The sequence below is a fragment of the Ranitomeya variabilis genome, chromosome 2, assembly GCF_051348905.1.
Source record: "Ranitomeya variabilis isolate aRanVar5 chromosome 2, aRanVar5.hap1, whole genome shotgun sequence".
Taxonomy (NCBI): Eukaryota; Metazoa; Chordata; class Amphibia; order Anura; family Dendrobatidae; genus Ranitomeya; species Ranitomeya variabilis.
In genome coordinates, this window is record NC_135233.1 from 384,924,187 (window position 1) to 384,940,585 (window position 16,399).

General features: G+C 43.9%; 1 protein-coding gene across 1 annotated transcript in view; it reads left to right on the forward strand.

The window, feature by feature from the left end:
- The first annotated feature begins 3,649 nt into the window (after positions 1-3,649).
- Positions 3,650-16,399, forward strand: part of LOC143806199 (major histocompatibility complex class I-related protein 1-like) — a 164,694-nt gene continuing 151,944 nt past the window's right edge. Inside the window, exon 1 of the mRNA XM_077286320.1 lies at positions 3,650-3,950. Coding sequence (XP_077142435.1) covers positions 3,812-3,950 — 139 coding nt within the window. The 5' untranslated portion in view covers positions 3,650-3,811. The remainder of the gene's footprint in view (positions 3,951-16,399) is intronic.

Consider the following 16,399-nt stretch of genomic DNA (forward strand, 5'->3'; position numbering starts at 1 on the left):
ATGACATAATGAAGGGATTGCCCACACCTGTCCATGAAACAGCCTTGGAGTCAATTGTCCAATTACTTTTGGTCACTTTAAAAACAGGGTGGCACATGTTAAGTAGCTGAAACTCCTTAACCCTTCATCCAATTTTAATGTGGATACCCTCAAATGAAAGCTGAAAGTCTGAACTTCAACTGCATCTGAATTGTTTTGTTTAAAATTCATTGTGGTAATGTCCATAACCAAAATTATAAAAATGTTGTCTCTGTCCAAATATATATGGACCTAACTGTATATATATATATGTCATTGACACACATATATATATATATATATATATATATATATATTCTGTATTTAGATTTCATTCAGCGCGATATCTGTGAAAAGCCGGTAATTCAATTGCCGGCTTTTCATTTCTCCTGCACAAACCCGACAGGATATGAGACATGGTTTACATACAGTAAACCATCTCATATCCCCTTTTTTTTTGCATATTCCACACTACTAATGTTAGTAGTGTGTATGTGCAAAATTTCAGCGCTGTAGCTGCTGAAATAAAGGGTTAAATGGCGGAAAAAATTGGCGTGGGCTCCCGCACAAATTTCTCCGCCAGAATGGTAAAGCCAGTGGCTGAGGGCAGATATTAATAGCCTAGAGAGGGTCCATGGTTATTGGCCCCCCCGTGGCTAAAAACATCTGCCCCCAGCCATCCCAGAAAAGGCACATCTGGAAGATGCGCCTATTCTGGCACTTGGCCACTCTCTTCCCACTCCCTGTAGCGGTGGGATATGGGGTAATGAAGGGTTAATGCCACCTTGCTATTGTAAGGTGACATTAAGCCAGATTAATAATGGAGAGGCGTCAATTATGACACCTATCCATTATTAATCCAATTGTTTGAAAGGGTTAAAAAACACACACACATTATTAAAAAGTATTTTAATGAAATAAACACAGCGGTTGTTTTAATAATTTATTGCTCTCTCAATCCATTTCCAGGCCCTCGCTTGGCAAAATAATAAACGCACAAGATACATACCTTCTGATGTCCGATCACTTCCCACGATGTAATCCATCTGAAGGGGTTAACTAATATTACAGGCAGGAGCCCTGCTAATGCAGCGGTGTGCTCCTGCTTGTAATTCCCCGGCGAATGAATGAAATGTAGGTCATTGACCTACATTTCCTTCAGTCGCGGTGATGCGCCCCCTGGTGGATGTCCTCATATGACCTGGAGCGTGGGAAAAAGTTCCCAGGCTGCAGTTCCTGAGAACATCCAGCAGGGGCGCATCACCGCGACTCAATGTAAGTACAGATCCAGCTTTCCTTTCAGCACCCGGGGATTACAGGCACCAGCGAGTGGTTTATCGCAGCTCGTGCCTGTAATATTAGTTAACCCCTTCAGATGGATTACTTCGTGGGACGTGACGTTTCAGCAGAAGGTATGTATCTTGTGCGTTTATTATTTTGCCAAGCGAGGGCCTGGAAATGGATTGAGAGAGCAATAAATTATTAAAACAACCGCTGTGTTTATTTCATTAAAATACTTTTAAATCATGTGTGTGTGTTTTAACCCTTTCAAACAATTGGATTAATAATGGATAGGTGTCATCATTGACGCCTCTCCATTATTAATCTGGCTTAATGTCACCTTACAATAGCAAGGTGGCATTAACCCTTCATTACCCCATATCCCACCGCTACAGGGAGTGGGAAGAGAGTGGCCAAGTGCCAGAATAGGCGCATCTTCCAGATGTGCCTTTTCTGGGGTGGCTGGGGGCAGATGTTTTTAGCCAGGGGGGGCCAATAACCATGGACCCTCTCCTGGCTATTAATATCTGCCCTCAGCCACTGGCTTTACCATTCTGGCGGAGAAAATTGTGCGGGAGCCCACGCCAATTTTTTCCCGCCATTTAACCCTTTATTTCAGCAGCTACAGCGCTGAAATTTTGCACATACACACTACTAACATTAGTAGTGTGGAATATGCAAAAAAAAAGGGGATATGAGATGGTTTACTGTATGTAAACCATGTCTCATATCCTGTCGGGTTTGTGCAGGAGAAATGAAAAGCCGGCAATTGAATTACCGACTTTTCACTAACACCACTGCGTATTTCTCGCAAGTCACACTGCTGGTCTGTGTGGAATACGTATTTTTCTCGCCCCCATAGACTTTCATTGGCGATTTTTTTTGCGCAATACGCTGACAAACGCAGCATGCTGCGATTTTGTACGGCCGTAGAAAGCCGTATAATACTGAACCGTAATATACGGCTGATAGGAGCAGCCCCATTGAGAATAATTGTGCCGTATGTTATGCGAGTTTTACGGACGTAGTTTCTGCGCTCTTACGTCCGTAAAACTCGCATGTGTGACCCCGGCCTAATAAATATATATATTCGGTGCATTCCGCCAACCCTAACACAGTATGTTCTTGTATACCGCCCAGGGGTAAATGTTTGTCAGCCCATACACTTAGTGCATGGGCATTACAAGTATAGGAGACCCGCTCCTTTCTAATGGGAGCATTATTTTATGAGACACTCCTCCACGTCTCTTCCAAGGGGCATTGGAGTGCCTCCAAATTTTTGGCAGCCATTGCATTCACTGCATAGGCAAACAGTATGGAAGACCCACTTCCTAATAATGGGAACATTGTTTTCAGGAGGCCCTCATGTACGTATCTGGGGTATTGGGGTGCGTCCAAATGTTGGGCGGCCCTGCCACTCACTGGATAGCTGTATGGGAGACCGACACCCATGGGAACAACAAAGCATAGCCGGCTGATGGCTCTCTAATAATAGTGAGGGCAGACTGCTGGCCCTTTAAGGATAGTAATGACCGCCTGATGCCCTTATAAAACTAGGCTTTGTGACTTTCAGTGTCCCTCCTTCATAAATGAAACAGGATGTGTCTGATGATGTGTCACATACCACATGGCCAGATAAGGCTGTAAAAAGTTCAAAAACGCATCAAAAACGCTACGTGTGAACATAGCCCAAGGTATGAAGGAGCATTTGTTTTTGGTTATTTGTGCCATTACACAGTACACAGCAGGGGCACATTTATAAGATTATCTCCGCACAGGAACATTTGTTTAAATCACATCCAATTGTGAAACTTATTTTTATTACAAGATCTAGTGATTAAAATTAACTTTTGTTCGTGGAAAAATCCTTTAAGTCTTTAAAAGAAAGATGGATGCCTTTTAAGAAGATTAAACGGATGCAACATGTTAAATATATACTAATGTTAAAGATATACTTGCTTCAAAATCCATCCGTTCGCATCACTTTTACAACAGATCATTTTCTTGTGTCTACAATGTAAAAACATGAAGATTTCAAAAGCTACAAAACTGTGATATACTTTTGTGGTTTCCTGATGAAGGAGTCATAGTACTCCGAAACGCGCTGAATAAAGCCACTTTTTCATCTGAATATCCATTTAGACTTCTATCTTTCAAGCAGCGTGGAGTTAATCCACCTTTTTATCCCTTTTTTTTTTTTTTACTCTGGCCGGTCACTAGGAGACCCGGTGGATCTGCAGCAGCTAATATTTCTATGAGCCTGTGTTTGGGCTCTAGCTAGTGAGTAAAATCTGATTAGAGGTATCTCTTAATACTCAGATAAGACCCTATTGCACATTTACTTTCCTTCCAGCTTTTTATTGAAAACTGATGTGGAAGGAGCCCTACAGCTCACACAACTTTCACTTTCTCTGGTGTCTCACCATCCCCCCAGTAACAGCTGATTATATGGAGATTCATTTTGTTATTGGAGGAAGCTGCACCTCCCGTCCCATCAGAGCTGAGCCCTCCGATGCACATTGCTTGTGACACTGTTACATCGTGTTTGTTTCTCGTGATACTTGAGGCCTTCTCCTCAGGACCCATGTATCAGGGCAGGATGATGTCGCCCCTCACTGTGCTGCTCCTCTATGTGTCTGCGGTGTATTCTGGTGAGTGTGGAGGCGACCAGTGATTGTACCTTATATTCCTTGTTATTCCATCTTGTCTATGTCATGTGTCGTCCTTGTAGTTTATATATCTGTGCGTTGTCATCTACGAGATGCAAAATCCAGGGAAGCTGCAAGTCATGTGCGCCATAGTGAGGAGAACACAACACAAGAGTGTAATAGTGCGAGACAGCGACAGTGGTGTGACCTCTGCGGTGTTATAATAGACACCTGTAATAAGTTATAATTAGTGATGAGTGAATGTACTCGCCACTACTCGTTACTCGCCCGAGTATCACTATGCTCGGTGTACTCGACGAGCACTTCCGGGATTATTCGGCAGCACTAGGTAGGCAGGGCACGGCATATCCACATCAGTGCAAGGCCTGCAGGCACTGTATGTGCGTCCATTGCTCCCACTGCATCCCTCCCAAAGCTCCATAACTGTCTGCTGCTGCTGCTGCTGCTGCAGCTTCTTTACTATATACCTTGTTGCATTTTGTTTTCAAAAAATTCACCCCCAAAAAACAAAAATATACAGTCTGTTCTGGCAGACTGAGGCCTGTTGAAAAATCATAGTTTGTCAGGCATACATAGCATAGTTGTGTGTGCTAGCCTTGTGCCACTTTTTTTGTGTGTTTTAAATAAAAAAAAAAAAAAAGGCCTCGTATATCTGCGTGCTGTAGGCCGTGGACAACTTTTTTGCTGTCTGATACTCTAATTCTATTCAGCACTATTTTGCATTTAAAAAAAACAACAGGCCACATATTTGCCAGTGTGGTATTTCCGTGACAGCCCTCATATATCTGTATGCTCCAAGTTTGGTCATTGTAGTCCGGTGTACCCCTTTTTTTACTGTCTGATACTCTAATTCTATACAGCACTATTTAGCTTCCAAAAAAAAAAAAAGGTCACATATTTGCCAGTGTGGTATTTCTGTGACAGCCCTCATATATCTGCGTGCTCCAAGTTTGGTCATTGTAGCCCGGTGAACCCCTTTTTTTGGTGTCTGATACTCTAATTCTATACAGAACTATTTAACTTCAAAAAATAAAAAGGCCACATATTTGCCAGTGTGGTATTTCTGTGACAGCCCTCATACTGTATATCTGCGTGCTCAAAGTTTGGTCATTGTAAGCCCGTGTACCCCTTTTTTTGCTGTCTGATACTCTAATTCTATACAGCACTATTTAGCTTCCAAAAACAAAAGGTCACATATTTGCCAGTGTGGTATTTCTGTGACAGCCCTCATATATCTGCGTGCTCCAAGTTTGGTCATTGTAGCCCGGTGAACCCCTTTTTTTGCTGTCTGATACTCTAATTCTATACAGCACTATTTAGCTTCCAAAAAAAAAAGGTCACATATTTGCCAGTGTGGTATTTCTGTGACAGCCCTCGTATATCTGCGTGCTCCAAGTTTGGTCATTGTAAGCCCGTGTACCCCTTTTTTTGCTGCCTGATACTCTAATTCTATACAGCACTATTTTGTATTTTAGAAAAAATAGCAGGCCACATTTTTGCCAGTGTGGTATTTCCGTGACAGCCCTCATATATCAAAGTGCTCCAAGTTTGGTCATTGTAGGCCAGTGGACCACTTTATTTGCTGTCTGATACTCTAATTCTATAGCTTCAAAAAATAAAAAAAGAGGACACATATTTGCCAGTGTGGTATTTCTATGACAGCCCTCATATATCTGCATGCTCCAAGTTTGGTCACTATAGGCCGGTGTACCCCTTTTTTTGCCATCTGATACTCTAATTCTATACAGCACTATTTTGCATAAATTCACTTCACAAAAAAGCCCCCAAAAATTGAATACAGTCTGTTATATCAGGCTGAGGTCTGCCTGGTGCTTGGGTTTGAAAAATCGTAGATTTGCAGGCATACTGATCAGATATTATTTCGCTACTAATAAATATATTTGTGTTGAGCATTTGAAATAGTGCAGTAGTCCATTTAAAATGGGAAAGGCAAGGGACAGGGAAGTGGATGTGATGATGATGGTGCAAGCAGAGGAAGAGGCTGTGGCCAAGGTGAAAGTGGGCAACAACCATGACCCACATCTTCTCACTCGACCTTCCTGTCCCAGTTTCTAGGTGATCGCAGCACCCCACTATTGAAGCCAGAGCAGTGTGAAACAGTTGTTGGTTGGATAGCGGATAATGCGTCCAGTCACTTAGCCACCACCACCGCCATGTCTTCGACACGGTCAAGTCTGAGTACCTGTGAGTGTGGCCCGGATATTCCTCACCCTGATCCTCCTTCCTCCCACCATGCCGAGTGCCACGAGACAACTGATCCCACACTTGGACACTGTGAAGAGCTGTTCAGTTTTCCATTTCAAGTTTCAGAACTCTGACGGTCAACTTGAAGTGGGGACAGATGAGATCGCATGTAGAGATGCCCAAAGCTTTGACCAGCTCCGGTCAAGCGAAGGCGATGGTGGGAAAGTGTCAGAAGAGGTGGACGATGATGAGACACAATTGACAGAAAGTCAGGAGGAGGAGCAGGGTGTGGATGTGGAAGACGAGGTGGTGGATGACTATGTGACTGACCCAACCTGGCAGGAAGACATGCAGAGCGAGGGCAGCAGCACACATGGGGAAGGAGGCATATCACCCCAACAAGCAGGAAGAAGCAGTGTGGTGGCCACAGACAGAAGGCGTGCATCCATTCCCCGTAACACCAACATGAGGGAAGTTGCCATTCCAACTGTAAGATCTTTCCAAGTCTGGTTATTTTTTAAAGACTCTGCCGATAACCCCAAACAGGCCATTTGCAGCACCTGCCATGCACACATCAGCAGGAGTAGCAAAACAACCAGCCTGACCACCACCAGCATGATCAGGCACATGGCAGCAAAGCATCCGACTTTGTGGGCCAAACCCCAGGCTCCAGGACCGCTGACTGCAGGTCACCACTGCTTCTTCCACTGTTTTGCGTAGAAGACAATCCCCAGTACATGTGAAGATGCCTCTAGCTCTGCACCTGTTGTGGCTCACAGTCAAGCAGCACCATCATCAAACCCGCTCACATCCTTGTCCCAGCACAGCCTTCAGTTGTATATAACCCAGTCTTTGGAACGCAAGCGGAAATACCCAGCCAACGCCCCACAGGCCACCGTCCTAAATTCTAATATTTCTCTTCTGCTTGAGCTAGAAATGCTGCCTTTGGCTCATTGAGACGGAAGCTTTCCGCAACCTCATGGTGGCGGCCGTCCAAAGGTACTAGGTCCCCAGTCGCCACTATTTCTCCCGGTGTGCCGTACCGGCATTACGCCATCATGTGTTTCACAACATTACCCGTGTCCTCAACAATGCTGTTACAGGGAAGTCCACATAACCACAGACACATGGACAAGTGCTTGTGGGCAGGGATGGTACATCTCACTGATGTCACACTGGGTTAACATAATGGAAGCTGGGATCCAGTCGGACCTTGGGATGGAACACATCCTCCCCATGCCGAGGATTGCCGGCCCTACGTCTATCAGGGTTGCCCCCACAATTTACAGCTCCTGCACCTCCTCCGCCTCTTCATCCTCCATCTCTGAAATCAACACATCAGTCAGAAGCTGGAAGCACTGCCACAGTCAAGAGGCAACAGGCTGTGCTGAAGCTAATATGCATAGGTGACAAACCGCACAATGCGGAAGAGTTGTGGACAGCACCGAAAGAGCAGTCAGATGTTTGGATGACACTGCTGAAACTACAGCCAGGCATGGTCGTGTGTGACAATGGCTGCAACCTGGTGGTGGCCCTGAGGCAAGGTGAGCTCACATACGTTCCTTGCTTGGCCCATGTGCTTAACCTCATGGTTCAACGTTTTCTGAAAAGCTACCCGGAGCTGCCGGATCTGCTAGTGAAAGTACGCCATCTGTCTGCCCATTTTAGAAAGTCAGATACAGCTTCAGCCGCCCTTGCCGTGCTTCAGCAGCGTTTGCAGCTTCCAGCTCACTGGCTAGTGTGTGATGTCCCCACACGCTGGAACTCTACGCTGCTTATGTTGGAAAGGCTTTGTGAGCAGAAGAGGGCAGTTGTTGACTATCAACAACATCAACAAGGCCGTCAATATTCAGTTCAGACTCCACACATAAGACCTCAGGAGTGGACATGAATGTCCGACAAATGTACCATCCTCCAAAACTTTGAGGACTGCACCAAGATGGTGAGCGGCGATGATGCCATAATTAGCATCACCATCTCGCTTCTCAGCATTCTGAAAACCTCTCTGCTCACAATTAAAGAGGAGGCCTTGCAGGCAGAGCACGAGGACATGGAGCAAGGAACCATACAGCGGGATTACACTCAGCCCAGCCTCATGTCTTCCCATCGTGGATTGGTAGTCAATGAGGAGGAGGAGGAAGAACAGGAGCTACTTTCATGCACTACAAACAGTACTATAAACACAACTGTCATACCGTCCATTCAGCGGGGATGGCCTGAGGACAGGGAGGAGGAGGACAGCATGGTCAGCCGTCCTGTTGGTGAGGACACGGAAGTCTTGCCTGTTTAGCAGTCTGGCACGCATGGCTGACTTTATCTTGCGCTGCATTTCACGTGACCCTCGCATTATACAAATTTTGGGTGACACTTCTAGACCCATGCTACAAGGAGAACTTTCAATCTCTTAACAGAGGCAGAGAAGTGATTAAAATGTTGCAGTACCAGAGGACCCTTGTAGTGGAATTACTTAGAAAATTCCCATGTGAGAACGCGGGCAGCAGATGTCAGAGTTTGTTGTACAACCAAGGAGTCCAATCGAGAGAGAGAGAGAGAAGTACAATCAAGCTCAGGCAGGGGAACAATGGCAGAGTTCTGGGACAGTTTTCTCAGACCCTCCCATCGTGACGGCACAGAGACAAGGGGTGCTGTCACAAGAAGTGCAATGTTTGTGAAGATGGTGAGGGAGTACCTTGCGGATCGTACAAACATCCTCCATGATTCCTGTGCCTTTTAATTATTGGGTATGCAAGCTGGACATGTGGCATGAACTGGCTCTCTACTCCTTGAAGGTCCTGGCCTGCCCTGCTGCTAGCATTCTGTCAGAGCGGGTTTTTAGTGCCGCTGGTGGAATTATAACAGATAAGCGCATCCGCCTGTCAACTGAAAATGCTGACAGGCTGACTCTTATAAAAATGAACAAGAGCTGGATTGCGAAAGACTTCTTTACACCACCAAGTGAAAACAGCGAACCATAACCTCAAATACATTCTCTCTTTTGGGGAGGTGTATTCTCATGCACCTCTTCACAACCACACATGGGTATAGGCTTACAGATTTGGTCTGTTTGTTGTTATCCTCCTCCTTATCCTCATCATCCAGAACCACTAGATGACCAGGGTGAAGGTGCTCTGTACTGTTATAGGCAGGTGAACTTTGGGCACGGGGGCTGTGAAGGCACTATTTTACTTAGTAAAAACAGGACCCCACATTGGGGAATAGGGCATTACATTACATTGGGCCTACTTCTTAAGTCTGCCTCCTGCAATGTTTCCTTTAACTGCCACTAGATGTCCAGGGTGAACGTGCTCAGTACTGTTATAGGCTGGTGAATTTTGGGCAAGGGGCCTGCGATGGCACTAGTCTATTTTTTAAAAAGGTACCCCCCATTGGGGAATTGTTTGGCAGATCATGCACTGAATTACAAGTCTTAGAGACACACACCACTACATTGGGCCTAATTCTTAACTCCGTCTCCTGCAATGTCTCTTCTTTAACTGCCACGACATCACCAGGGTGAATGTTCTTTGTACTGTTATAGGCCAGTGAAGTTTGGACAAGGGGGGCTGTGATGGCAATAGTATATTTTTAAAAAAGGTACCCCACATTGGTGAAACCACATCCTTGTTGGCAAAGACTTCATAACATTTGTGTACCTTAAAGAGCTCCCTTAAAAAGCTCCTTTTTGTGTTGCCTGGTTGCTCACATTTGACACAATACACTTCATATAAATTTGATAAAGCAATGCTGTAAGTTTGGCTCAGTAGTTCATTAACAATATAGCTTTGTCCACTATTAGTTTCTCTCCTTGAGAGCCATAACTTTGGCTGCCTCAAATGTACAAATGGCAAATATACAAATGGCGATTTGTAAACAAGATTGAAATACTGTATAGCGAATGCATTCAGACAAATCACATAGCTGCATTTCTTGTAAAACATTTACAGATGTGACAGACAATGCTTATAGTGACACAATCTTGATAAATGTTTGTTTATTCACTTCACAAACAGTTCTAAGCCTCTATATGTTTGCTGTTTGTCATTGTAATACATTAAGGTTTACTGAAACTATGCCTATGGTGGTTTGATCTAAATCCTTGTGGCTTTTATATTTTCTAGGGGTTTATGGCCCCTTGTCTGATGACTCCATGATATCTCAGTTTCATCCAACCTTGAAAAGTGGCCGCTTGAAGGTCTGGGTGAAACTAGAGTTACTACATAGTGTACATCACTATATAAGACCAGAGAAACATGACTAAGACAGATGCCAAAACTGGGGTACCTGTACATGTTCAGTGTGCTGATACCTGCATAATTGGGGATGCCCATGCAGTGTAGGAAATCTCCCAGGGGTTCTCTGTCTTGGTGTTGCTTCTCTGATATTCCAGAAGGATGATGTTTAAAAGCCTCTTGGTGATGATCTAAGTATACTGTATGTACTTAATCTTCATATATATATATATATATATATATATACGTAATCACTATATTTATTTAATCCTTATAGGTACTTATTAGCCTTTGTATGTTAACATATACAAAAGTGTACGCACTCACACTATTTAATCATACAATTCCTTGAATTTTGTAGTTTGCAATAAAATTGCGTTGTATTGCAAGTATTAGCCTTTTTTAAAGCCGTATTAGCCTTTTTTAAAGCCGTATCTGAACCTTAGTGTTAAAAACATGGGAAATAAAATTGCCAAATTCTCCTGTAAATAATTCTGCAAAGAGGGAACCATCATACCATTAAAAAATACGAGTGGATTATCATGGGCCCATCCAGTATGTGGGTTCAAAGGCGTAATGGGGTGCATATGACTGACTATGCAGCAGGGCTGGCCTTGCTGCCAATGTGTAAAACAAAGGAGTACAGGAGTACAAAATGCATACTGTGAAGTGGATTTTCCTGGGCCCATCCAGTATGTGGGTTCCAAGGCATAATGGGGTGCATATGAATTGCAAGCAGGGCAGGCCTTGAATTCAATGCAACACTTTTTTAGGAGTCCCCCCTGGACATCTTTTGAAAGGGGTATTGTGGTGCATCGTAATTTTTGGCAGCCCATCCACTCACAGCCTAGGTACCAACAGCTTAGGAGACCCAGGAGGCCCTTTAAGAAGATTAATGCCACCTGATGCACCAGTAAAAATAGGCTCTATGGCTTTAAGAGTCCCTCCTTCATAAATGAAACAATATGGGTCTGCTTATGTGTCACACACCACATGGCCAGCCAGGGTTGTTACATATCACAATGACATTTCCCAGTGAATGCATTTGTAATGGTTGAAAGCAATGTTAAAGTTGAAAAACGCTTCAAAAACGCTGCTGTAATGTTTTGTACACAGTCTATTTAGAGTCTTGTGCTTGGGTGCGAGGAAGACACAGGAGACACAGGTTTAGTTAGGACTTGCTTGTATTACTTCATACAAGTATGCCACAGAGAAACAGGTTTTACATAATTGCAGGTACAGAGGCAGGAGACACGGCGGGCGACACAGCAGACCAGAGTAAACCTTAAGTTCAGTATTAAGCACAAAGCAGGTTCAGAGTCTCTCTGTTACTTCCCTGGTAAATGTTGTTTAGCATGCAGCAGAGTTCCAGTGTCCACAAGTGTCCCAGAGATCCACAGTAGGAGATGGCTGGATTAATAAGTCCAAGATTTCCATGAGCAGGTCACAGGCTGACTGCAGACATGATTCAGCAGCACAGATTGAACAGCTGAGGCTGCTTAAAAAGGCAAGAGGCAGATAACAGGGTGGAAACATAGAAGCTAGAAACTCCATACTGACTCAGGGCAAAGTAGCTGAAGCAAGGCAAAGCAAAATGGCCCACGGAAAAACCAGGTTACAATAACAGTAAATCACAGCAGATATAGCAAAAGAGACTGAGAACCTTACAGCTGCGTCTGAACTAAGCCTAAGTGGGGGAGGAAATTTTCGGTCAGGGGTTAAATATTTGGCCTTACAGGCAAGTCATTACCCTGGAAAAGATGTACCTTGACATATTTCAGAGCAAAACCCGTTTTGGTTTCATTTTAATGTGTTTTTTGTGGCACTGGGAAAAATGGCATGAATCTCGGAAAAAATTTATTAAAGCTGTGATCTAGGAGTCAGCAATGCTTCCAGGGGCGATCCCCATGATGTGCCTGTGTCATTTGAGCAGTGTTTCCATCATTCTCATACGTTTTTAGACCTTAAAAGGACCCCCAGGGCGGATTATGGTAAAAATACTCGGGTCTCCCATAGACTTACATTGGGCTCGTTGTTCTGGCCGAGTACCCGAGTATTCCAATCTGCTCAACCCGAGCAACGACCACCCGAGCATTTTAGTGCTCGCCCATCACTAGTTATAATGTGCAGGAGACAAATCTGAGACAGTGTCCCCACCCAACACTGATCATTACAGAGAGTGCATACATTACACCCTGTAGACAGAGGAGCGTACATTACACCCTGTAGACAGAGGAGCGTACATTACACATAAAGGTATTCCTGGCATGAAGAGGGTGAAACCTAAGCATGTGTGTACTAAGTCTGACCATCACAGTCCATGGTCAGCGCTGCCTCTGATTACCTCATTTATATTTTTACAAATGCAGACGCTCGGCCGAAGCTGAATCATAATGTCTTAAAGGGAACCTGTCACCCCCCCCAGGCGTTTAACTAAAAGAGCCACCTTGTGCAGCACTAATGCTGCATTCGGACAAGGTGGCTCTTTTAGTTATGCTCCTTGCACAAGCAGAAATAAACACTTATAAAATGTGCCCCCTCATACCGTGAAATCGCCACGGAGGAGGGCATTTCCCCTCTAATCAGACGCAGCACAGCTGTCATTCATGTCCCCTTGGCGCCGCCTCCTCAGCGTTGTTTGAATCTGTCCCAGCACCTGCGCTGTTATGTTAGTCCCTTGGGCATGCGCAGTGCATATCTTCGCCTCTCACTCATCTCCTTCCGCCTTCTTCAGACTGTGCAGCGACATGGCGGTGGCATGTGATTAGTGATCAGCTGACGCCGCACAGTCTGAAGAAGGCAGAGGGAGATGAGTGAGAGGCGAAGATATGCACTGTGCAAGGCCATTAATCCCAGCCCCGCAGTGTGAATAAATCAGAAGACCCTGCGAGGTGGGATCTCGGGCAGCACGGCTGCACAGGCGCAGTAAGCCTGACATGAAATGATGTCAGAAGACGGGCAGCTCTAACTGCGCATGCCCAAGGGATAACATAACAGCGCAGGCTCCGGGACAGATTCAAACAACGCTGAGGAGGCGGCGCCAAGGGGACATGAATGACGGCTGTGCTGCGTCTGATTAGAGGGGAAATGCCCGCCTCCCTGGCAATTTCACGGTATGAGAGGGCACTTTTTATAAGTGTTTATTTCAGCGTGTGCAAGGAGCATAACTAAAAGAGCCACCTTGTCCGAATGCAGCATTTGTGCTGCACAAGGTGGCTCTTTTAGTTACAAACGCCTGGGGGGGTTGACAGGTTCCCTTTAAGACATTGTTATTCAGCTTCAGCCGAGCGTCTGCATTTGTAAAAATATAAATGAGGTAATCACACTCTGCTCTGTCCTGCGATTCTTTAGGAGGTACGTGAGACAACTTGATGGCTTATTAGGCAGCACAGGTTTGAATGGTCATCTCTTAGTCTGTGATTAGGGCTATCTCTGCATACACAGTGTCACAGGTTTACCGCAGCAGAGAGGAGCCAGAAGACCCTGCCGTCTGATTTCTCCTACTCCTGCACTGACTAAAAGCACTTCTTTTTCATACGGGGCAGGTTTCTTCTAGCTGTGCAGGGGTTAATCTGCTCAGTTGAGAGCTCCTGGAAGCTTACCTGCCCTATGGCTCTCAGCTGTTCACTGTTAGCTACTCCTCTCTATTATATAAACTGGACTCTGGAAAACAGGCATTGCCAGTGCTCGCTTCATTGCTGCATAATTCAACAGTTGGTGGAAAGTTGTTTGAGAAAGTGTTTGGTGGATTTATTTAAGACTGTTGTGTTATGTTTCTGATAACCGATTCTGTTTCTGTATCAGTGTAGTAATCTCTGTTATTCAATAATACGTGCACGAGTGTGCTCCCGTATGCACTAAATTTTGTTTTGTTACTTTTTGTTTATATATACTGTACTTAGCTTGGGTGTGTTCCCATACTGTAGTAAGTTTGGTTCTGTTCAAGTATTTATGTAGTAATCTTGGTTCTGTTCCCATACGTATAATAACAATAATTTTAGTTATATAGTGCAAACATTCTGCAGCGTTTTAGAGTTCCGAGGTTCATATACAACATTCATAAGTAATATAGTTAAAGGTAATAAAATAATTAAAGCATAAATAATGACGACCCTGCTCGTAAGAGCTTACTATCTATGATGAGGTGGGGAAGACACAAAGTACAGGTGCTTATTTACAATGTAGTTTCGCATGCAGTAATCTAGGTTTGGTTCCGATATCTATATAGTAAGCCTTGTTCTGTTCCCATGTATATTTTGTAAGCTTAGTTCTGTTCGTATATCCATGTAGTATGATTGGTTTTGCTCTTGTAACTATGTAGAAAGCTTGTTTCTGTTCCCATATCTATATAGTAAGCGCAATTCTGTTCACATATGCGTGTAGTAAGCTTTGTTTCGCTCCCATATCTATGTAGTAAGTTCGGTTTTGCTCCAGTATCTTTATACTAAGCTTGGTTGCTGTTTTATGCAGCATCCTGAGGTAAATAGGTACAAGATAGGCCACTGCAACTTTTGGACCATTGCTGTGTGCTTGCCCCCCCAGGCTAAAATGTACCAGCCAGACCCTCCATCACAGACTGATTATTGCAGGACACATTGGAGCAGTATTACATTCAAACAGCACTAATTTAGAGCACAATGTTTGATAGATTTGTATATCTGCCCTCTGCCCATCCCTGACTTCACAATTTTCTTTTTCCAAACGCTAAGTTGAACCAGCATCTAACATTTATGCAGCATAGCGGGAAGAAGAATGACTTGGGGTTGAAGTAATAAGACAGTTATTCAGTACTGGTCAGTGGCATGTGATTGCTACATCTAGATCAGCTTTTATTTTTGGGGTGTTACGTAAGTAGAGTTAACATTACTTACTTTGATGCAGGCAAGTCTCCTATTTGAGTCCCGAGCTCAATGGTTACTTAACAGAAAGTAGGCACAATTTGTATTGGTAGCACATCACAATTGAGGAACAGGCTTTAAGTTCAGCATTTACACTTTATGGCTTCAGCCAGAGAGCTTGACAGTTGCCCAGTAAGACTATAAAGACATGTGCAAATGGAGTTTCTTTGAGAGGGTCAAAGTCCTGAGCTTTCTCATGGAAACCTCTTCAGGTAATGCTCCTACTTAGGGGAGTTTTTGAGGTTTTTTTTTTCTGAAGTGTTTGATTTTTCTAGCCTTCTGATTGGACAAATTGCATATTTTTGAGCTGGTTCCACCGGGAGCCAATTTCATAGAAAAAAACTTGAACTCTTTTTTTTTTTTTTTCAAACCTTGAGTTGGTAGAAACTTCTTAAAATACTGAACATATGCAAAGTGGTTTTACATTAGAAATAAACAACAAGAATCTTTCAGGTATTCTTGAGGCATTATTTTGGCGTAGACTTGCTGTAAAAATGTGATGTGCACATAGCCTAACTAAGAGTAGGCAGTTCGTCTCAATAACATGTACAGGACAGCTACTCTGGGGTCCTGAACAACTATCAGGGCACATCTTGCCCAATGGCGGGGCCACAGTCTCATCTTCATGCTTCAGGCCACTGAAGGCACAGGATTCAAGCCATGAGGGAGGTCATCACTGCCAGGCACAGCTTTTCCCAGTATCTCAGGCCATAGCTCTACTCGTCAAAAAATAATTGAGTTACAAATATGGAATTGTCCTCAACAGAAAGGGAGACCCTCACACAACCCATGTTGTAATTGTGTATATTCTGCCACAGGTGTACATAGGTGAAAAGGATGTGACCATGGATCTCTATATAAGCAATGGTAGATAGGTTACTCGCTATCCTCTCCTCCCTTACTTGACCAGCTGCATGTCGTTAATCCTGGAAGAAAGATGTTGACAAACTTTTAGGTATATCCCAAACAATAGCCTATATCACAGGCACTTCCAAAGTAAAGCAAATATCCAAAAAATAGAACCAAAACGGAAGCTTAATGCCAATAAAAAAATATTAATTTTATTAGTAATACATTAAAAATTCTGGTAAAGTCCAAA